Genomic DNA, 23,760 nt, shown 5'->3' with positions numbered 1-23,760 from the left:
GAACCCCCTCAGTGAGATCATTAACAAGACTGGCTACGGATACCGACTACGGAACGGAGCAGTTGTCAGCCACCTCCTGTACATGGATGACATCAAGCTGTATGCCAAGAGTGAACGAGACATCGATTCACTGATCCACACTACCAGGCTATACAGCAATGACATTGGAATGTCGTTCGGACTGGAGAAGTGTAGTCGGATGGTAACAAAGAGAGGGAAGGTAGTCAGAACTGAGGGGATTGAACTACCAGAAGGCAACATTGCAGACATAGAGGACAGTTACAAGTACCTGGGGATCCCGCAGGCAAATGGGAACCATGAAGAGGCCGCTAGAAAGGCTGCAACCACCAAGTACCTGCAGAGGGTCAGGCAAGTCCTGAGGAGTCAGCTGAATGGTAAGAACAAGATCCGGGCCATCAACACATACGCCCTGCCCGTGATCAGGTACCCTGCTGGGGTAATAAGCTGGCCAAAGGAGGAGATAGAAGCCACTGACATAAAGACAAGAAAGCTCCTTACCATGCATGGAGGGTTTCACCCCAAGTCCAGCACCCTGAGGCTGTACGCTAAGCGGAAGGAAGGGGGCCGGGGACTGGTGAGTGTCAGCACCACAGTCCAGGATGAGACAACGAACATCCAAGAATACATTGGGAAGATGGCCCCAACTGACCGAGTGCTCAGTGAATACCTCAGGCAGCAGAAACCCAAGAAAGAGGAGGGAGACGAGGAACCATCATGGAAGGACAGGCCCCTGCACGGTATGTACCACCGGCAGATAGAGGAGGTGGCTGATATCCAGAAATCCTACCAGTGGCTGGACAAAGCTGGACTGAAAGACAGCACAGAGGCACTAATCATGGCAGCACAAGAACAAGCTCTGAGTACAAGATCCATAGAGGCTGGGGTCTATCACACCAGGCAAGACCCCAGGTGCAGGCTGTGTAAAGATGCCCCAGAGACAATCCAGCACATAACAGCAGGGTGCAAGATGCTAGCAGGCAAGGCATACATGGAACGCCATAACCAAGTGGCCGGCATAGTGTACAGGAACATCTGTGCCGAGTATAACCTGGAAGTCCCGAGGTCAAAATGGGAGATGCCCCCAAGGGTGGTGGAGAATGACCGAGCTAAGATCCTGTGGGACTTCCAGATACAGACGGACAAAATGGTGGTGGCTAACCAACCGGACATAGTGGTGGTAGACAAACAGAAGAAGACGGCCGTGGTGATCGATGTAGCGGTTCCGAATGACAGCAATATCAGGAAGAAGGAACACGAGAAGCTGGAGAAATACCAAGGGCTCAGAGAAGAGCTCGAGAGGATGTGGAGGGTGAAGGTAACGGAGGTCCCCGTGGTAATCGGAGCACTAGGTGCGGTGACTCCCAAGCTAGGCGAGTGGCTCCAGCAGATCCCGGGAAAAACATCGGAGATCTCTGTCCAGAAGAGCGCAGTCCTGGGAACAGCTAAGATACTGCGCAGGACCCTCAAGCTCCCAGGCCTCTGGTAGAGGACCCGAGCTTGAAGGATAAACCGCCCGCAGGGGCGTGCTGGGTGTTTTTTATACACATATATATATATATATATATATATATACACATACATACATACATACATATATATATATATATATTCTGCCCCCACTCCTCCCCTCTTGTCCTTGAAGCCTTTTCTTTTTCCCGCCCTCCTTCCTTTGCCTTCAGTTCCATTTCAAAAAAGAAGAAATAGGAATGTGACCAATGACATGTAAAAATCGAAATCTGCTACAATAGTAACAACATTTACAAAAATAACCTTACATTTGTTGTATAAGACAAAAAATCATAAACTTTAAGGGACAAGTTTACTGAGGTTATAAATCAAGTGAGCATAAGGGTAATATTTCGAGACTTCAAAACATCGTAGGATTTTTATTTATTTATTTAATGACTAACCAGAGAATGCAATATGCTGCATTTAATACTGCATTTACTCTTCCAACCCACTGTCTTTCTTTCATTTAAAGTTTTTGCTGTGTCTTTTCTCAAATTGCTCTGAGAATTTTCTGAAATCACTTCCAAACTGGGAACTGGGACTTTCTTGCTAGAAATTTCTCGAAGCTCACTCAGAGTATGCTGAGAATCTTTCTAATCTGATATCTGTATTGTGACCCCATGCCTAGCAGGCTCCAGAAAGACTCTAAAACATGTGTGAAATAATTCATTTATTTCATAATAACAGGCAGATTTTATATCTTTATATCTAACTTATTTTTCATCCTCACACATGCTTTTCCAGAATTATAAAAAAAAAATACATTTATTAGTATTTCCTTTGGTTGAATGACTCAGAAATTTAATGCTACTCTGCCATATTAACAGTTCATCTTTTCTTAAAATTATTCTCTGTATACTTCTGTCTGTTAGATATCAGCTCTCAAGTCACCATCATCACAAAGACCTTTCTGCGTTACAAACAACTGAGGGTGTTGTTGGACAGCATCCGGAAATTCTATAGTGACATTAAAGTGATTATTGCAGATGACAGTTTACAACCAGAAAGCGTTACTGGAGAAAACATCCAGCATTACATCATGCCTCCAGCACAGGTATGCACACACATTCATTTCAGAATTATGAGTTTTTAGCAATATTTTGGACTCAAATTATATTTATAGAATATAAGACATGCAAATGTCAATTCAGTTCTTGGAAGACTTATCAAGTACAATTCCAGTCAAACCAGGTAAATCTCGGGGTCCCATTCCAATTTATAAATTTGAACAGAGGATGTTTCTTTCTTCTTCTCAGGGCTGGTTTGCAGGCAGAAATCTAGCTGTTTCCCAGGTAACAACCAAGTACTTTCTGTGGGTGGATGATGACTTTTTGTTTTCAGAGAAGACAAAGATAGAGAAGTTTGTGGAGGTGATGGAGGCGGTCCCTGAACTAGATGTGGTAAGAATGAAATAGCTTGTGTTGGTTCAGTTTGTAACAGTTTTTTTTCTTTAGCTCAATCATGTGTAATTTGGACCTACAAGTTTTAAGTTTTCTTGATAAGAGAAGACATCAATTGTTGGGTCTGTGTTTCCACAAGCCCCGCTGGTTTAGAGACTTATTCATCATGAAGAAAACAAGACAGTCAGCGATGGTCTCTGGAATCCCATGTTCCGGGATGATATTCTTATATATTGCTTTGGCCACCAAAATGGCATCTGCTTTCCTAGTTGGGACGATTTCTACCCACTTTGAAAAAGGGCACGCTATCACTAGGCAGTACTTATAGTTATTACAGTTGGACAGCTCTATACAGTCCATGTGAATAATTTGAAATGGGTGACTGGGTCTGGGGAATTTCCCTCTCTTCAGTCTCAAATTACCCCGAGAATTGTGCTTGCAACATATCATACATGACCTGCAAATTATTTTTTTTTAAAGTATTAAATCCTAGAGTATGAAAATGTTGCTCTACTGCTCCCATCATCTCCCTGCTGTTGTGAAATGGCACGGCCCATGGCTCAAAATAGCAGCAGTCTTATACAAATTCTTAGGCAGTATTGGTTTATCGCACAGATAATAAACACCATCCTGCAAGCTCGCTCCTTCTGTAAGTCACAACCGCTTTCCTGCTGTAGGTGAGTGGGCCTGCGTGTCTGCTGATGTTGTACTGCTAAAATGTTAACACCATGTTCAACTAAAGCTGCCTCTTTTGCGATCTTATCTGCAAAAACCTTCCCTAATGCAACTGGATCTTTCCCTCACATGTGTGCTGCACATTTACAAGCGGCAATTCCACTGGTTAATAACACTGCCTCCAGCAGATTTTGCAAGAGTTTGGCGTGTTCTACAGGTTTCCCTGTAGACGTTGCCACACCTCGTCTCACTCACTGCGCTAAAAAGAAATGTAATGTAGCAAATGCATACTGCCTATCAGTGTATATTGTCTCTCTGCAGCTTTACACGCTTCCGTTAAAGCTAGCATCTCTGCTGCTCAAGCAAATATGAAACATGTTAGTTGTCCTGCATAGATAACTTTCTCACTGTCTGCTACAGTAAAACCTGTCTTAGCCTGTCCCTCTACTGTCGTAAGACTCAAATCATCAACAAACCAAACCTTTCCCTCAACGAGTGCCACAGCTATTGAGTCATCCCTTGGCTTACACTCCTTCTCCAAGTGCTCTCTACACTCATGAGAAGTGCCCTCTTCTTTTGTTGGCAAAAGGGTTGATGGAGTCAGAATTGTGTACCATTTTATGGTAATATGTGTGGTTGTGAGAGTAAGCGTTACATTAAAGACAAGTGTCTTGTAGGTGACAGAAATGTAAATTTAGTCTGCAGACGATGTAAGGCAGAGCACGTCGTACACCTTAGTTGTCTTCCTCAACGTCAACGTCGAAACTCTTCCACTCCTTATGGTTGTTTGCTGTGCAAAGACTCCTCCCGATGATCTCCTGAAAGCCCAGTAGCACAGCTCTCTGTGCGATGTCTTCTGTGCTGTCTCTGATCCTCCTGAAGACTCTCTCCTGGCCTCAGCTCCCATCTTGTGGACAATCCCCTCAGCCACTCCTTCTCGTCCTGGCACCTCACGACATCTACAAATTAAAAAAAAACGACACTCCTCTCGCCACACGGCTTTCACTACGTGTCAACTCCCCAATGAGACATGTACAAGAATGTTGCACAGTCTCCCTAAAACAATCTCCAGGGTTTGTCCCTTGGAGCAGCCATACTCCACCTGTAACCTTGTGTAAAAACATTAGTCAGCAATTAAATGTTTAGCTTGTTTAACTCCCAGCTCCACCCAGAGCCTGTATCCTAGAAGACAAAGTCTTTAAGTTAAAACTTCACATTTGCAACTAACTGCAGCTCGTAAGTGTAATAAAGTATTCAGCATCACAGAGACAAGGATCATTGCAGGTTTATTCTAAACTCCTTAAACTCCTGCTTTTTCCATACTTTGCTCCAAATCATTTAACATCTCAACGTCATTCCACATTGTAATCAGTGACGTCCCTTAAGTTTGTCACTCACCATGAGCCCAACAGTGTGGTCAGATAATGAGCCCTATTTAACTATTCAGTAACCACTGCACATCTGTTCAATTGTCACTTGTCTGTCTGTGCTGAATCCTCTTCAAACACTCTTAAAGAAAAACAAACATTAGCCAAACACACGGATCATCCTGGTTGTCAGGTGTCGGCCATCCAGATTCCAGAGGAGCTGTGAAAAGTCATAAAGTTAACACTCTGCTGTAAAAAGATGCAACACTGGTTTCAAATACAGTATCACACTGTATTCACTTCTCCCCTGTAACATTCACATTTTCTCCAACATTTTCTCAACAACACAGTGTAATTTCATCATCAACATATAGCCTGTAACCACAGTTTTCTTCACACAAAATCTCAGTAATCCTGTGGTAGAAAAACATCATTAAGTTGTGTCCTGCTGTAAATCACATGATCAAATCACATGATTAACCATCTGCTGTAATAAAGAAATGTAAATGTTAGCGCTGCACAGGTGTATACACTCTTTCTCACAGTAATCTCTGTGAGCAACACACGGTAGTGAATAACACACCCATGGTAAATTCACAGACACAGAAAAATGAAAACTAAAAAGGTTAAATTTGCAGAGTTCACATAGTCATGTCACCCAAGTTTCCTCCTGTGGTCTCCTTCTGCTCCTGCAACAGAGACACACACAGTGATACAGCCACACCTTTGTCAGGTGGGGGTTAGCTTCACACAATGGTGTTAAGTCAGTCAGTCTTGTCAGCTTTAACCAGTCAGTCAGTTCCCCATTTTTTTAAATTCTCACTCATTCACTCAGTGATTCTTTCTTTTGCTGATAGTGGAAATTATTGTCGCATTTTGTTTCCACCCTCAGAAAAACGACGACATTTCAAAAAGAAAAAGAATTTAGACTGGATTTCCTCGTTGAATCCTTTTGGACAGGAACTTACTTTCTAATTGTCCCAAATAAGTGGCTTTCTCCCCAGCCCATTTTAATTTTGGAGAAACTCACTTTGCAACTGTTCGCAACAACATGTTGTATAGTTCTTCCTATTCAAACGTTCAGATCTGCTTAGATGACAGAAAAATTATCAAACAAAACTTTAGTGCACCATGAGAGTAACAAAATAAAAAGAAAATAAAGGAAAGCAAAGGAAAGAAAGGCCTTGTTTAAGTCATGACACGTGTTCTTCAATTCAGGGGAATAAATCGTAACAACCCAATTGGCAGGCTCAACTTAGTAACAAAAGACAAATCAACAGCCAGTTTAATCTCAAACATTCATCCAAATCAGCCATACACACAACATACAGCATAACCCTGCTGTCTCATCACATAATAAGTTTCTTCTCATGTAACTAAATGTGTGCCATGTTACAACTTCTTCACACACCAGAAACTCACAATCAGCTCACTCAGCTCACTCATTTAAGACCTCTCATCAGCATTCTGTTTCCTCCTCTATGATGCAACCATCTGTCCTCCTATAATTTTCAGTCCACTAGTCTATATATCACTTTCATCTTACTAGTGACTTGGACAAGATGACTAACAGAATCTCGTGCTTAAGATGCTGTCTGGTCTTCATGAGTATCATTTATTGTGTATATGCATGTAGGGTTAGTATAGTTAATGCATTTTCTGTATGTTTTTGTGTTCCTCTCTCATCACATTTCCATTATTCTCATCACTGCTTAAACAACATACATCTCTCTCTCTGATTTTTTTTTTAAACTGTCCTTTTCTCCAAAACAGAAAATAGCATTGCAGTTGTTTCAGGCTGAGAAACACCAAACACTCTTCATGCTATCATTCATCCACACAACTATTTTATTTCTTTTGTCCACTGGGCAGGTGACCTGCAGAATCATGTCTGCCCCAGCTGGATACCTTTTCACACACACCGTGATGTCAGACACACTCACTTCTGCTTAGAGCACAATTTCACTTCATTCGTCAACGATCCACACACCACATGCTGCCCAATAAATACTTTGCAGTGTATTTCATCCTCTTTCAAGGTAGACTTCTTTTAATTTTGCGGCATGCAACGCGCCTTACCCCAAAACCCAGGCTACGTGTAATTCCGTTAACATGACTTAGGTTTCCTTCTGTGCTGCTGCGTTCACTTACTGGCACTCACACACACATACGCTCATTCACACTCTCTTTAGGCCTATAACCTCCCTTACCGTGGCGAGCTCTATCCTCCTTATTGGAGGAGAAACCAAACACTCAACGCTCTTAACTGCGGAGAAAAACCTTTTTTAATTTTTTAGAGCTCTATCCTCCTTTCGGTGGAGAAACCATCTTAACCCTCCTTAAAACACTGGCGGAGAAGCCAAACCTACCTCCTTAAATAAATCAAAAAGATTTAAAAACAAAAACAAAAACACTGGCGGAGAAGCCAGGCAGCTTGCGTCTACACGCACAGCTTGCACACTCACGTAACTGCGTTTAACCGCACGGTCACGTAGCCGCTCTCTAAGGCCTTCTGTACTCACTGTTCGTGTTGTTTCCGTTCATGGGAAGAATCTCTGGATCCCGTCAATTGCCATCCATCCCGACCGGCCTGGTGACAAAGTTAAGCACCAGGGCTTTCGGCTGCTAGCAGACTGCGGCGGCGTCATCTCCCTCTCCTCGGTGGATGCGATGCGTTGGGCTCCGGTTCCGAAGGACCAAATAAATGTTGGGTCTGTGTTTCCACAAGCCCTGCTGGTTTAGAGACTTATTCATCATGAAGAAAACAAGACAGTCAGCGATCGATCGGTTTATTTGCAAGGGAGGCCTCGTCGGTATCTCAGAAACGCACTTCGAATCTCATTACGAATGACCCCGACGACGGCCTCCTCTCGCTGCCTTTTATTGGGAAAAGAGTTCACACAATACACATCACAGCAAAGCAACGCCCACATGGTTCTAAGACAAGGCACTGTACATATATACCGTGTGTGTGTAATATATATATATATATATATATATATATATATATATATATATATGTGTGTGTGTGTGTGTGTGTGTGTGTGTGTGTGTGTGTGTGTGTTCCTGATCACAACTGTTTCTACAACATCCTGGTCATAAAGGGGGTAGTCTCCCCCACACCCAATGTATGGCTTCACCATGGATAACACAGTGAAGCCATACAAAGGGCAGGAAGCTTACCAAACATCAAACAGAATCTTCACAAGGGATGTGTAATAATCCTCCCCCAGCACAGAGTGGCTGGAGAGGTGGTCAGGGACAAAGGCATGTCTTGATCCTATAGTTTGTCATTATGCATTCAAGAAGCATAATAACAAACATTCAACAATTAGACTTAACATTCCCCCCTTTTTGTCATTCTGTACTTAAATTTCAACTTATGCACCCTTGTTTTTGACAGTGTCAGTGTAGATTTCATTCATACACAGCTCCTCATGTCATTCACCTCCTATTGCAGCAAAAGTTCACACTTAATTCATGAAAGCAGTTAACCTGCTTCTCATTGATCTCATACACAATAAACTACAACTTGCAAGTAAACAAATGAATGTAAACAATCAAACAAGAAGAATCAACATTCTCAAAAATCATATGTCACTACAAACCAACTGTATACAGACATAGGCATTCACACACATCAGTTGACTTTATTGTTTGTCCATGTGGCTCTCAGCTAACTTCAAAGCTGTAGCCTGGTCAACACCCCTCTTTCTGACTCCTATCAACCCCCAAATCTTCTCACTGTATGCATCCTGTGGGGGTTAGAGTCAACTGGTGAATTATCTGCATTTAGAACGCTTCTCCTGTCCTGTTGTCACCACAGAAAAAGCTTTGTAAAGGAAATTGGATCAAGCTGTTTAGGTCTTCTTGGCTTGAAACTTCAACCAGCTTAGAGAAGTGTTCATGATGTAAATGTAGACAAAAGGCTTCTCTGTTTACACCCCTTCTTGCAGAGGACAAAAAGAATAGGTGATGTTGCACAAATTCCATGGTAAATCTCCAACTTGGATTAATCCATTGCCCTTCATACACATAGGTAACTGGCCTGTTTCCAGTTCGTTTAGCTGTTCAATGTCCTGCAGCGAGTCAGATACTTGGAGTCAGGCTAGCAGGTCTGTCGTACCAGAGCAGTTCACCTTCCCAGCTACTGGTGAATCAACCTTCCATTCAGGTTCAGAGGAGTTGAAAAGTTGGCAGTGTTCCAAGTACTTTTACTCCTGGATGTGTTGCTAAGGCAACCAAACAAACTGTCTCGCTCTCAGTGATGCTATATGGCCACAGTCCAGAAGAATGTGTAGAGAGTGGCATCACAAGCATAACCATTGGTCTCGTTGTTTATGTGAGCGGTTGTGTTCATCAACTGCCACCAGTAGTTGGTTGAAAACCCATGCGGGTACTGGGTGTGGTTTGCTCTGTCCCAGTGTGCTCCTGTCAAGTCAAGTCAAGTCAAGTTGGCTTTATTGTCACTTCAACCATATACAGTTTAACAGTACACAGTGAGGCGAAACAACGTTCCTCCAGGAACCAAGGTGCTACATGCAACATAAATTTACAACATAAATTAACCCACTCAGGGTTAACAGGTGCACAGCACATCCCTAAATTGGGTTCTGGATCCGTTGGTTTCTTCACCAGGATTGAGACGAGAGGTCCTAGAGATATACTCCCCCCTTTGTACCCTGGCCTTTTCACCATCACCCAGTCGGCCAGGAAGTGTGTTACCTTCTTGCAGTGCGCTTGATATATCCAAGTGCTTCTCTCAGCAATCTTCACTGCTGTGGGCGTCGTCAGCAGCACCTGATAGGAACCTTCCCACCGTGCACTGGACCAGCACGTCCTCTCCATGGCCTTTATCAGCATCCAATCTCCAGACTTCAGGCTCTGTTCCTGCAGAGAAACAGAATCAGATCATTTGTTCTCATGACTTCTTTACTTTTAAACATTTTAAGCATCCAATCTGCTAATATGCTCTCTCTTCTGCTTTTCTATCATCACTACAGAAGACTAGAACTCTAAATGGTCTGCCATATATAATCTCAAAGGGTGTCAGACCATTCTCTGTTGGAGTAATCCTCATGTACATCTTAACTAATTCTATACAGTCTAACCATGTCCTGCCTGTCTCCTCCATTGTTTTCCTAAGTCTTAGCTCTACTGTTCCATTAGTTCTCTCTACCAACCCTGCACTTTGTGGGTGATATGAACAATGATGTTTTAGTGTTATTCCTAGATGCTGTGCCATTAATCCAATCACTTTGTTTACGAAGTGTGGAGCATCATCACTATAAATGGTCTCTGGAATCCCATGTTCTGGGATGATATTCTTATATATTGCTTTGGCCACCAAAATGGCATCTGCTTTCCTAGTTGGGACGATTTCTACCCACTTTGAAAAAGGGCACGCTATCACTAGGCAGTACTTATAGTTATTACAGTTGGACAGCTCTATACAGTCCATGTGAATAATTTGAAATGGGTGACTGGGTCTGGGGAATTTCCCTCTCTTCAGTCTCAAATTACCCCGAGAATTGTGCTTGCAACATATCATACATGACCTGCAAATTATTTTTTTTTAAAGTATTAAATCCTAGAGTATGAAAATGTTGCTCTACTGCTCCCATCATCTCCCTGCTGTTGTGAAATGGCACGGCCCATGGCTCAAAATAGCAGCAGTCTTATACAAATTCTTAGGCAGTATTGGTTTATCGCACAGATAATAAACACCATCCTGCAAGCTCGCTCCTTCTGTAAGTCACAACCGCTTTCCTGCTGTAGGTGAGTGGGCCTGCGTGTCTGCTGATGTTGTACTGCTAAAATGTTAACACCATGTTCAACTAAAGCTGCCTCTTTTGCGATCTTATCTGCAAAAACCTTCCCTAATGCAACTGGATCTTTCCCTCACATGTGTGCTGCACATTTACAAGCGGCAATTCCACTGGTTAATAACACTGCCTCCAGCAGATTTTGCAAGAGTTTGGCGTGTTCTACAGGTTTCCCTGTAGACGTTGCCACACCTCGTCTCACTCACTGCGCTAAAAAGAAATGTAATGTAGCAAATGCATACTGCCTATCAGTGTATATTGTCTCTCTGCAGCTTTACACGCTTCCGTTAAAGCTAGCATCTCTGCTGCTCAAGCAAATATGAAACATGTTAGTTGTCCTGCATAGATAACTTTCTCACTGTCTGCTACAGTAAAACCTGTCTTAGCCTGTCCCTCTACTGTCGTAAGACTCAAATCATCAACAAACCAAACCTTTCCCTCAACGAGTGCCACAGCTATTGAGTCATCCCTTGGCTTACACTCCTTCTCCAAGTGCTCTCTACACTCATGAGAAGTGCCCTCTTCTTTTGTTGGCAAAAGGGTTGATGGAGTCAGAATTGTGTACCATTTTATGGTAATATGTGTGGTTGTGAGAGTAAGCGTTACATTAAAGACAAGTGTCTTGTAGGTGACAGAAATGTAAATTTAGTCTGCAGACGATGTAAGGCAGAGCACGTCGTACACCTTAGTTGTCTTCCTCAACGTCAACGTCGAAACTCTTCCACTCCTTATGGTTGTTTGCTGTGCAAAGACTCCTCCCGATGATCTCCTGAAAGCCCAGTAGCACAGCTCTCTGTGCGATGTCTTCTGTGCTGTCTCTGATCCTCCTGAAGACTCTCTCCTGGCCTCAGCTCCCATCTTGTGGACAATCCCCTCAGCCACTCCTTCTCGTCCTGGCACCTCACGACATCTACAAATTAAAAAAAAACGACACTCCTCTCGCCACACGGCTTTCACTACGTGTCAACTCCCCAATGAGACATGTACAAGAATGTTGCACAGTCTCCCTAAAACAATCTCCAGGGTTTGTCCCTTGGAGCAGCCATACTCCACCTGTAACCTTGTGTAAAAACATTAGTCAGCAATTAAATGTTTAGCTTGTTTAACTCCCAGCTCCACCCAGAGCCTGTATCCTAGAAGACAAAGTCTTTAAGTTAAAACTTCACATTTGCAACTAACTGCAGCTCGTAAGTGTAATAAAGTATTCAGCATCACAGAGACAAGGATCATTGCAGGTTTATTCTAAACTCCTTAAACTCCTGCTTTTTCCATACTTTGCTCCAAATCATTTAACATCTCAACGTCATTCCACATTGTAATCAGTGACGTCCCTTAAGTTTGTCACTCACCATGAGCCCAACAGTGTGGTCAGATAATGAGCCCTATTTAACTATTCAGTAACCACTGCACATCTGTTCAATTGTCACTTGTCTGTCTGTGCTGAATCCTCTTCAAACACTCTTAAAGAAAAACAAACATTAGCCAAACACACGGATCATCCTGGTTGTCAGGTGTCGGCCATCCAGATTCCAGAGGAGCTGTGAAAAGTCATAAAGTTAACACTCTGCTGTAAAAAGATGCAACACTGGTTTCAAATACAGTATCACACTGTATTCACTTCTCCCCTGTAACATTCACATTTTCTCCAACATTTTCTCAACAACACAGTGTAATTTCATCATCAACATATAGCCTGTAACCACAGTTTTCTTCACACAAAATCTCAGTAATCCTGTGGTAGAAAAACATCATTAAGTTGTGTCCTGCTGTAAATCACATGATCAAATCACATGATTAACCATCTGCTGTAATAAAGAAATGTAAATGTTAGCGCTGCACAGGTGTATACACTCTTTCTCACAGTAATCTCTGTGAGCAACACACGGTAGTGAATAACACACCCATGGTAAATTCACAGACACAGAAAAATGAAAACTAAAAAGGTTAAATTTGCAGAGTTCACATAGTCATGTCACCCAAGTTTCCTCCTGTGGTCTCCTTCTGCTCCTGCAACAGAGACACACACAGTGATACAGCCACACCTTTGTCAGGTGGGGGTTAGCTTCACACAATGGTGTTAAGTCAGTCAGTCTTGTCAGCTTTAACCAGTCAGTCAGTTCCCCATTTTTTTAAATTCTCACTCATTCACTCAGTGATTCTTTCTTTTGCTGATAGTGGAAATTATTGTCGCATTTTGTTTCCACCCTCAGAAAAACGACGACATTTCAAAAAGAAAAAGAATTTAGACTGGATTTCCTCGTTGAATCCTTTTGGACAGGAACTTACTTTCTAATTGTCCCAAATAAGTGGCTTTCTCCCCAGCCCATTTTAATTTTGGAGAAACTCACTTTGCAACCGTTCGCAACAACATGTTGTATAGTTCTTCCTATTCAAACGTTCAGATCTGCTTAGATGACAGAAAAATTATCAAACAAAACTTTAGTGCACCATGAGAGTAACAAAATAAAAAGAAAATAAAGGAAAGCAAAGGAAAGAAAGGCCTTGTTTAAGTCATGACACGTGTTCTTCAATTCAGGGGAATAAATCGTAACAACCCAATTGGCAGGCTCAACTTAGTAACAAAAGACAAATCAACAGCCAGTTTAATCTCAAACATTCATCCAAATCAGCCATACACACAACATACAGCATAACCCTGCTGTCTCATCACATAATAAGTTTCTTCTCATGTAGCTAAATGTGTGCCATGTTACAACTTCTTCACACACCAGAAACTCACAATCAGCTCACTCAGCTCACTCATTTAAGACCTCTCATCAGCATTCTGTTTCCTCCTCTATGATGCAACCATCTGTCCTCCTATAATTTTCAGTCCACTAGTCTATATATCACTTTCATCTTACTAGTGACTTGGACAAGATGACTAACAGAATCTCGTGCTTAAGATGCTGTCTGGTCTTCATGAGTATCATTTATTGTGTATATGCATGTAGGGTTAGTATAGTTAATGCATTTTCTGTATGTTTTTGTGTTCCTCTCTCATCACATTTCCATTATTCTCATCACTGCTTAAACAACATACATCTCTCTCTCTGATTTTTTTTTAAACTGTCCTTTTCTCCAAAACAGAAAATAGCATTGCAGTTGTTTCAGGCTGAGAAACACCAAACACTCTTCATGCTATCATTCATCCACACAACTATTTTATTTCTTTTGTCCACTGGGCAGGTGACCTGCAGAATCATGTCTGCCCCAGCTGGATACCTTTTCACACACACCGTGATGTCAGACACACTCACTTCTGCTTAGAGCACAATTTCACTTCATTCGTCAACGATCCACACACCACATGCTGCCCAATAAATACTTTGCAGTGTATTTCATCCTCTTTCAAGGTAGACTTCTTTTAATTTTGCGGCATGCAACGCGCCTTACCCCAAAACCCAGGCTACGTGTAATTCCGTTAACATGACTTAGGTTTCCTTCTGTGCTGCTGCGTTCACTTACTGGCACTCACACACACATACGCTCATTCACACTCTCTTTAGGCCTATAACCTCCCTTACCGTGGCGAGCTCTATCCTCCTTATTGGAGGAGAAACCAAACACTCAACGCCCTTAACTGCGGAGAAACCATCTTAACCCTCCTTAAAACACTGGCGGAGAAGCCAAACCTACCTCCTTAAATAAATCAAAAAGATTTAAAAACAAAAACAAAAACACTGGCGGAGAAGCCAGGCAGCTTGCGTCTACACGCACAGCTTGCACACTCACGTAACTGCGTTTAACCGCACGGTCACGTAGCCGCTCTCTAAGGCCTTCTGTACTCACTGTTCGTGTTGTTTCCGTTCATGGGAAGAATCTCTGGATCCTGTCAATTGCCATCCATCCCGACCGGCCTGGTGACAAAGTTAAGCACCAGGGCTTTCGTCAGACGTCCCAGACGCTGGCTGCTAGCAGACTGCGGCGGCGTCATCTCCCTCTCCTCGGTGGATGCGATGCGTTGGGCTCCGGTTCCGAAGGACCAAATAAATGTTGGGTCTGTGTTTCCACAAGCCCTGCTGGTTTAGAGACTTATTCATCATGAAGAAAACAAGACAGTCAGCGATCGATCGGTTTATTTGCAAGGGAGGCCTCGTCGGTATCTCAGAAACGCACTTCGAATCTCATTACGAATGACCCCGACGACGGCCTCCTCTCGCTGCCTTTTATTGGGAAAAGAGTTCACACAAGACAGGGAGTGCAGAATTATTAGGCAAATGAGTATTTTGTCCACATCATCCTCTTCATGCATGTTGTCTTACTCCAAGCTGTATAGGCTCGAAAGCCTACTACCAATTAAGCATATTAGGCGATGTGCATCTCTGTAATGAGAAGGGGTGTGGTCTAATGACATCAACACCCTATATCAGGTGTGCATAATTATTAGGCAACATCCTTTCCTTTGGCAAAATGGGTCAAAAGAAGGACTTGACAGGCTCAGAAAAGTCAAAAATAGTGAGATATCTTGCAGAGGGATGCAGCAGTCTCAAAATTGCAAAGCTTCTGAAGCGTGATCATCGAACAATCAAGCGTTTCATTCAAAATAGTCAACAGGGTCGCAAGAAGCGTGTGGAAAAACCAAGGCGCAAAATAACGGCCCATGAACTGAGAAAAGTCAAGCGTGCAGCTGCCAAGATGCCACTTGCCACCAGTTTGGCCATATTTCAGAGCTGCAACATCACTGGAGTGCCCAAAAGCACAAGGTGTGCAATACTCAGAGACATGGCCAAGGTAAGAAAGGCTGAAAGACGACCACCATTGAACAAGACACACAAGCTGAAACGTCAAGACTGGGCCAAGAAATATCTCAAGACTGGTTTTTCTAAGGTTTTATGGACTGATGAAATGAGAGTGAGTCTTGATGGGCCAGATGGATGGGCCCGTGGCTGGATTGGTAAAGGGCAGAGAGCTCCAGTCCCACTCAGACGCCAGCAAGGTGGAGGTGGAGTACTGGTTTGGGCTGGTATCATCATAGATGAGCTTGTGGGGCCTTTTCGGGTTGAGGATGGAGTCAAGCTCAACTCCCAGTCCTACTGCCAGTTTCTGGAAGACACCTTCTTCAAGCAGTGGTACAGGAAGAAGTCTGCATCCTTCAAGAAAAACATGATTGAAAGCATCTGAAAAAAAACTAGACTTCTAACGTGGCCTAATCTAATCTTGAATAATAATTCAAGATTATTTTTTCTCAATCACCAGTTTTGAACCTTGGTTACATGATTCTGTTGTACTGTATTGTGTTGATTTTATAATGGGTTTTTTGTTTTTCTCTAATTAGGTTGGTGGGTCAGTACAAGGGAACCGCTTTTACTTTTCTATTCTATATGAGGAAGGAGATGAAAATGAAGGTGGCTGCCTATACAGGAAGTCTGGTGGAAAATTCCACCGTCTTCCTGGTTACCCACAATGCCATTTGGCCAGTGGAGTGGTCAACTTCTTCCTGGCTCGTACAGATGCCATGCAGAGGGTGAGATTTGACCCCAAGCTCCAGCGAGTAGCGCATTCAGGTAAGTCCAGACCTCAAAAGGGGTTTAGATTGAAAATGGCACTAAGATGATATTTTCTTAAATGGGAAATGTCTGTTTCTGACTCTAGAGTTCTTCATGGATGGCCTGGGCTCTTTGATGGTTGCCTCATGTGGTGATGTGATAATTGACCATCAACCCAAAACACAGGAAAACCGTAATCCTACCTACAACAAATTCAGACACCCTGAAAGAAGTGAAGGCAAATTCAAACTGCAGCTTCACTTTTTCAAAAACCACCTTAAGTGCATTAGATATGGATAGAAGACCATAAACGCACATAAGGGTCACTTATTGTCATTACATATTGCACTTAATCTGAACATTTTCGTCTCTTTCATTTTAATTGTTTAGCCATTACTCCAGGAATGACAGAGCTTGGGATTCATGTGAATAAAGCTATTTTTTCTTTCTGTTGGGTTTTATTGTTCCTGATTTTATTTCTTTATGATTCTATAGGCAGTTTGATTTCTTATGCTATTGTTGATAGGGTTAGTGTCATAAGGTCATGTTTTTATTGTTAATCTAATATATCTAGTAATAACACAATAGTTTGAGTTCCTCTTATTGCCTTGTTTTTATGGAGTGCTGGATGCTGTTCTAGTTTAGAATACTTGATTTTTCATTCAGTTTCAGGTCCTACTTTGAATATGTTTATGTTTAGTTTCTTTGTTGTTTCCTTAACTGTTCTTCTCCCTCTCTTGTCTAGTGGTGCGAGGATTGATACTGAAATACTGATTCCTCCGATACCAAATAATTTGTCTATTTTAGTAGTTTGGGGAAAACTGGATTTTATCATTAACAGAAAAGCAGTAGAAAGTAACTATATTATTGTGATCATTGAAATGAAATAGATATAGATAGATAGATAGTCTAGGAAAATGGTTCTTAGCTTTATTGTTGTTTTCAATCAGTCATATTTGTTTTGAGTCATTGTTAATTGAATATTTTAAAGGTTTTGACATTGACTGGGTTTTTTCCCTCTTGTATGATAATTCTTCATAATTAAACAATAAGAACAAGTAGTGCTATGTCTTGTATTTATTGTTAAGGTATAATTTAAAATACAATAATGCTGATTTTGATTTTCCAAGCACATTAAATTCTTGTACAAAGTACTGATATCGAATCAGTATTGTTGATACCAGCCTGAACTTTACTTGGTATGGGATTGGAAAGGAAAACAGAGACATTACTGTCACATAACTACTCTCATATTTAGTTATTTTATGTTTAATGTATCTTTCTTGTTTCTGTTGTTGGGTTGGGTTCCTGTCATATTTTAATAGATACTGGTACCTTTGCCACTTATTCTTTAATCACACGTTCAGAATTTTCTCTTGCAAAATAAGTCCATACTTACACGCCAATTATTATTATTTTTTTTTTACTTAAAACATTTTTCTTGCAAAACTAAATAGTCAAAAAAATATCAAAACTGGTAGCCATATGGTTGGTCACCTTACAGCAATATGTAGTATATGAAGTATAATATGTAATATATGAAGCCAAAGTTACGGCAACTCAGAATTTAAAGCCCCAAAGACTATTTTTCCACATTCACACAAGGGCCATTATGCATGTGTGTATGGGTAATTCTTCAAAAATTATTGAAAAACAAGCATTTTTAAGGTATTTAGATGAAGTTAAATCATTTCTTCTGTTCAATATCAATACCTAAGAAATTTCAACTCACAGATTGTGCCAAAATGGACCAGATTGCAAAACGCCTGGCTGTGTATTCATAAACACCTCTGTGACTTTGCTCTTTTACTTCAGCAGTATCAGTCTTTGCACAGATAATGTTCATATGTTGATTCCTGGTTTTCTGGAGTGTCAATGGAAAATTGTATTTAGTAGTCAGTATAATCTTTTAGTGATATAAGTTTGCTTATGGTAGGATGCTGTTTGTAGTTATTTGTATTAGGAAATGTTTAACCATGTATACTTAGAGGCATATAATCAATTGTGTAGTGACAAGATGTGTGATCTCTAGCAGGCTGCAGGCTTGGTTCACCCCCCACATCCTGGGAGCGTGGGAGAGGTCGCACCTTGTTTTATTGTTTTAACGTAGCTATGTCTGTTTCAGTCTAAGTGCTTTAACTGCTGGACTTCCTCACCGTGCCATCTAGGGTGGGGGAGACTACCCTCTTTATGACCAAGGATGTACCTTTTGTGTTTGTATGTTATATGACCCTTTTGATCAGCAGTGACACACACACACACACACACACACACACACACACACACACACACACACATACGCTCAAGAGTATAAATAAAGACCAGGGCAGTTCTCTCACTGGAGTCTCTTAGTGTGGAGACTGCCCTTGCTAGCAAGAACTTCTGTGTGTTTCTCTTCTCTGAGTCTTTACTGAAGAAGTGTTTTAGAACATTTTCCCTAACATGGAGTTTATTGTCTATTGCAGTATCTTTAATCTTTAATTTAGGATGAGATGTTAAATTGTGTGTTGTGATGAAATGATTAAAAAATACTCAGTAAAGCTAAAGATCACTCTTCTTCATCCACACAAACTTAAAAATGTGTTTGTCCGTACTGACAACATATAACCTTCCTTCCTCCTCCACAAACAATTCCCAGCTCTGGCCTTGCCTGTGGCTGATAAATTCATTAATTCAATTAAGTAAATTAAAAAAAATTATATTAAGTATCCTTGTGTATCTATAAGTGGGTGTGCAAAACACCCAAGATATCTTACGATGTGTACTTGGTTTTTAGAGTATTTTTAGGCTTGTGAAAATTTGTATTTTAGTGGAGAATTTTTCACAAGTGGGAAGCAGTTGCCTAGTTGAACAAAGTCCAAATGAGTCTAATTTATGAGAGGTAACAAAATCATCAACAATAAAATGTTTAGTAAATAAAGCTCTGTAATTTAAACAGGGTGATAAACACTGTACTGAGAGGAATAGGAAGCTGCAATTTATAGAGCACAGCAATTACATTATTGTCAGTGCTTGTAGATATTACTATGGAAACAGGGATAAGGTTACTATATCTGAGCAAAGACTGACCACTTACACTAATACAAAATATTACGTTTTGTAAACCACACATTACTCTCCAGATTTTCATATATACTGGGCACAATTTGAACCATAAATTTCAAATTTTGAATTGATTGCTCCACAAGACCTGTTTCTGCTGATTTTCAGTCCAGTTCTTGTGTAATTGGCATATCTCAGTCTTTCTTTTCACATTCTGCTTTTCTACAAAATGGATTCTTGACAGCCACTGAGAGCATTTCTGATGTGGCTTTCTTCCTATTTCATAAGGAAATGAATTTCAGATTTTTCCCCCTAAAGTACTTGCAGAAGAAGATCATATCAAGATAGCCCTGAGAATATGTTGTCATCCGATCTGGACATTAGTCAACACAGAGAAGACACCTAAGGAAAGTTTCAGGCGATTCAGGAAAGTGAAAACTCTTAGTGATCCTTTATTTTCACAGTAATATTAACAGTAATATTACAGTTATTTCCAGTTGTTTACACACAATTACATGTACTTCAGACACAGTGACTACCACATGTAACTGATGCACCACCCCCCTAAACCAATTCTGCTAAACTACAAGCATAATTCCTGCTTTACACTCAAATTGCAGTTTTAAAACACACTTTTTTCAAAACACTACACATAATTCTCTGCATTTGGAACTCTTTTCATGAAGACAATCTCTTGTTTTCACAAGAGAAACACACTGTCATTCAAAATTGTAAACTCAGTTGCCCTACTTTGCATACTAACTCATCACATAGGTAAACACCTTTCACACATAATTGCAATGAAAAAATCAGAGCTTTATAAAAGGGCAACAGGTGAGTTCTTCTGTTTTGGTGCAATGGATGCCAACATTGGAAACAGAGGCAGAGCCAGAGGAGTGAGAGTAAGAGGAGGAGGGGGAGGAGGAGGAGGATGAGGACGATGAAGACTGGTTCACTGTCCACCCACACTTTTTAGTTTTTTCTCGATTCGCCATGCTAGGCAATATTTGCCCTGCTGATCGGCCAGTGAAAATATTGCTTGTGATGTGGATGAGGTGTTGTGGCCAAATAGAAACAGAAGAAACGATGCAGCATAATTGTTTTGGTTTTGTTTTGTTTTGTTTTACTGTATTCAGTAAATTCTTCTGTTGTTTGGACTTTCCAGACCAGCAGGTTTAGGGAAGTCGTTTATGGGGTCACACTCTGACACACACGCACACACACACACCTCCAAATTCCAATGTAAGGAACAAACATGCCGGGTAAAAGCTATCGGGGCCTACGCTATCTTCAGCTGCACCAGCTACAGGGGCCTGGCTAGCTATGAGTGAATGAAGGGTGCGAAGCCGAGTCTCCAATTCAGTAATCATGGCCTCCAGAGCTGCAAATATGCTACATTTGTTACAAGTATCACTACTGCTAAAGGAGGCCGAGGAGTAACTAAACATCTGACGCAATGAGCAGGAAAGTGCAGGAGGGACAGGTGAAGAGGCCATGCTGCTAGCAAGTCGGCTATGAGCTAAGCTAAGCTAGCGATACAGTAAAGACACAGTGAGTGAATACTTTGGCTATAATTTAGAAGTGAGTACACAGAGTGTGGTTCGGATGAAGCACGTGTAGATTATACTATAAAAAAGGAGGTATCTAAAAGTTTTTAATTAAATTGCTAAGCAGATAAGCTACTCAAAAACACCACTGTGTGTTGAGCAGGAACAGGAAGTGATACTCTACCGCAGAGAGAGCGAACACCAAGTGGCCAGTCAGATGTCAAAAAGAAATGACAGTCAGATAGTGTTGCAGTAGCATGCAAAGTAACTAATGTGGAATGTATCCTAGTGCCTTTAGTTTTTTGCATATTTGTCAGCACTTGATTTAAGCTGAAAGTCTGCATTCCAATTACGTTTGGATTGTTTGATTTAAAATCTGCTGTGGTGATGTAGCGAGGCAAAAGTACAAAAACTGTCTTGATCCAAAAATTTATGGATGTAACTTTAGCACCCACCACCTCACCTGCCTCTGAATGTGTACTTTAGTCTGCTTTTTCTTCCAATGGCAGACAGAAGCACTTAATCAGAAAATTAGGCCAAAGTTCTGGAAATTCACTGTTAAAAAAAAAAAAGTAATAAAAAATAAAAATGACAAATATATATGAATAACCTAAATGTGTATATACCAAAGGAGAAAACTAGCTTCACACAATAAACATAGGTGCCATTTTGTAGTTGGCTAAACTTAGACAGCAAAACAAATGTTTTGTCAAGAGTATAGCAAAATAAAACTTTATGGTTTACAGACCTCACAAAAGTGGTTCTGGAAGAATGGTCAAAGATTCCCACAAACACACCCGTAAACCTTGTGGAAAGCCATCCCAGAAGTATCCAACCTTTTATAGCTACAAAGGGTTGGCTATCATATTAAACTCTGTGTATTACGAATGAGATGTCACTCAAGTTCATATGTGTGTGAAGGCAGTGTATGTTCATCTCAGTTGTTTCCTTGGGCATCTTTCTACTTTGAGGACGTTTAGGAAAACTGATGATGTTGATGGTCATATTATGAGATTAATAAAGAAATGACAAAAATCTCAATGGCTTCATTAACATTTTTTGTTACTGTGTTTTCTAGCAGGTTCTGGGTATCACATTTAAAGTAAACATGTTAAGCATGTTTACTTTAAATGTTGTTACATTTTCAAGTATAGGGTTATCAGTGATTTCAGTATTATTTCAATTTTATATGTGGTCCCAACATTTTTTTTGGATAGCCGGTCATAAATATATTTAAATCTTTAAGTATCCATAAGCATCCATAAGTGACTGAGCCAGGACTCTCTTCCAGACACTCTAACAACCACCGGCACAATGTACATTTCAGATTTTTTAATTTAAAAAATTTGAGATTGTCTGTTTTATTTAATTCATTTAATGTACAGAATTCACCCACTTGCTCCACACAATGCCACTTACTGCACATAAAGTCCCCCATGTATATATTCACATAATGTATATAATGTAATTCTCTCCCCTTTTGCACAGTCGAGGAGGGTTTCAGGATACATTTCACTGCGTATTGTACTTGTATAACTATGCATGTGACAAATAAAGAATCTTGAATCTCTCTTGAAGTATGATGCACATACTAATTCCTGGAATTTAAGATCCATTTGGTAAATTCAAATATGTTGAATAGTGAATGTGTGGACTATATACTCACGATAAAGTTTTATTGTAGGTGCAGCTAAACATCTGCTAATATTATAATCTGTACCTGTAAAAGGTAAATATGTCCATGGTTGGAAATGTATTCATTTAAGCACTTGATGGGTGTGGACTGTGTAAACTGACTGAATTACCAGAGAACTGTCGGTCATCAGTATGAAATCATGCTGACTGTAATGTACACATTGAGTGTTTGCCTAGAAAAGCAGAGGAAATGTTGATTCTTTTATATTTTTCTCTTAAGTTCAATGTGCAAGTAGATGTGTTTAAAATAAATCTGCTTTTTTTCAGAAATCCGCAATAACAATCTGCTCAGGACTGAAGATAATGTGGTTACTGAGGTTTATTGTGTCCTCTGTAGATGGTTCATTTCAGTCTCTCACTGTGTTCTTATCACAGGATGGAATAGAAAGTTTTCTTTTTATCAGATGCCACTTATATCTACTCATTTCAATTGCCTTAGCACAGGAAACATCTTCTGTGTTTCCTGTGTTATGACATTAAGGCTATTAGTAATTAGGTAATTAGGCCACCTTGGAATAACAGTTCTATTAAAACAACAAAAATAAATAAAAACACCTACAAAGTCCATATTAAGAAGAAGAAGAAGAAGATTATCAGTCAGACCACTAATTTATCATACTGATATATTTCTCCCCCCACTTGGGTTCTTTTGTTCGACTCCTTTTCTTTTACTTTCACTCAGTAGTTAGAATGCAGTGGTTTGAGGGAATAACTGCACAACTCTAGAAATGAAACAGTCTCTCCATCATTATGTCTTGCCTTGTAAAGTCTTTAATTTGATATTTTCTATTTTTAGAAAATATCAAATTTGATCTATTTTATCTATTTTTAGAAAACATCAAATTTTCTAAAAGTAGAGCCCATACAGGGGAGCAAGCATGCTGGAGAGGTTAGGCAAAAACTTCCCATAATAGTTCACTAAGCCCAAGAATGATCTTAGTTCAGCTACATTCTTTGGACTGGGGGCTTCCTTTACTGCCCTCACTTTGTCTTCCAGCGGGGACAGGCCCTGAGCTGAGATGCGATGACACAGGTATGTCACGCTAGGGGCTTGGAAAACAAACTTACTGCACTTCAAATGCAACCCAGCTTCTGAGAGCTTCTTCAACACCTGCTCAAGGTTACGCAGATGCTCCTCTTCTGTTTTACTTGTAACTAAAATGTCATCCAAGTAAACAGCAACACTGGGA

General features: G+C 40.7%; 1 protein-coding gene across 3 annotated transcripts in view; it reads left to right on the top strand.

Moving 5' to 3' along the window:
• The window catches only part of LOC105941471 (beta-1,4 N-acetylgalactosaminyltransferase 2), a 49,573-nt gene extending 32,226 nt beyond the window's left edge, over positions 1-17,347 (top strand). For all 3 annotated transcript variants that reach the window (XM_024802132.2, XM_076882899.1, XM_076882898.1), the window contains exons 9-12: positions 2,403-2,584; positions 2,787-2,930; positions 16,076-16,304; positions 16,393-17,347. In XM_024802132.2, the coding sequence (XP_024657900.2) occupies positions 2,403-2,584; positions 2,787-2,930; positions 16,076-16,304; positions 16,393-16,586 (749 nt within the window). In that variant the 3' untranslated portion in view covers positions 16,587-17,347. The remainder of the gene's footprint in view (positions 1-2,402; positions 2,585-2,786; positions 2,931-16,075; positions 16,305-16,392) is intronic.
• Positions 17,348-23,760: the final 6,413 nt, after the last annotated feature.

Source organism: Maylandia zebra, linkage group LG4, assembly GCF_041146795.1.
Source record: "Maylandia zebra isolate NMK-2024a linkage group LG4, Mzebra_GT3a, whole genome shotgun sequence".
Lineage (NCBI taxonomy): Eukaryota > Metazoa > Chordata > Actinopteri > Cichliformes > Cichlidae > Maylandia > Maylandia zebra.
This window is presented reverse-complemented; position numbering and strand designations above follow the sequence as displayed.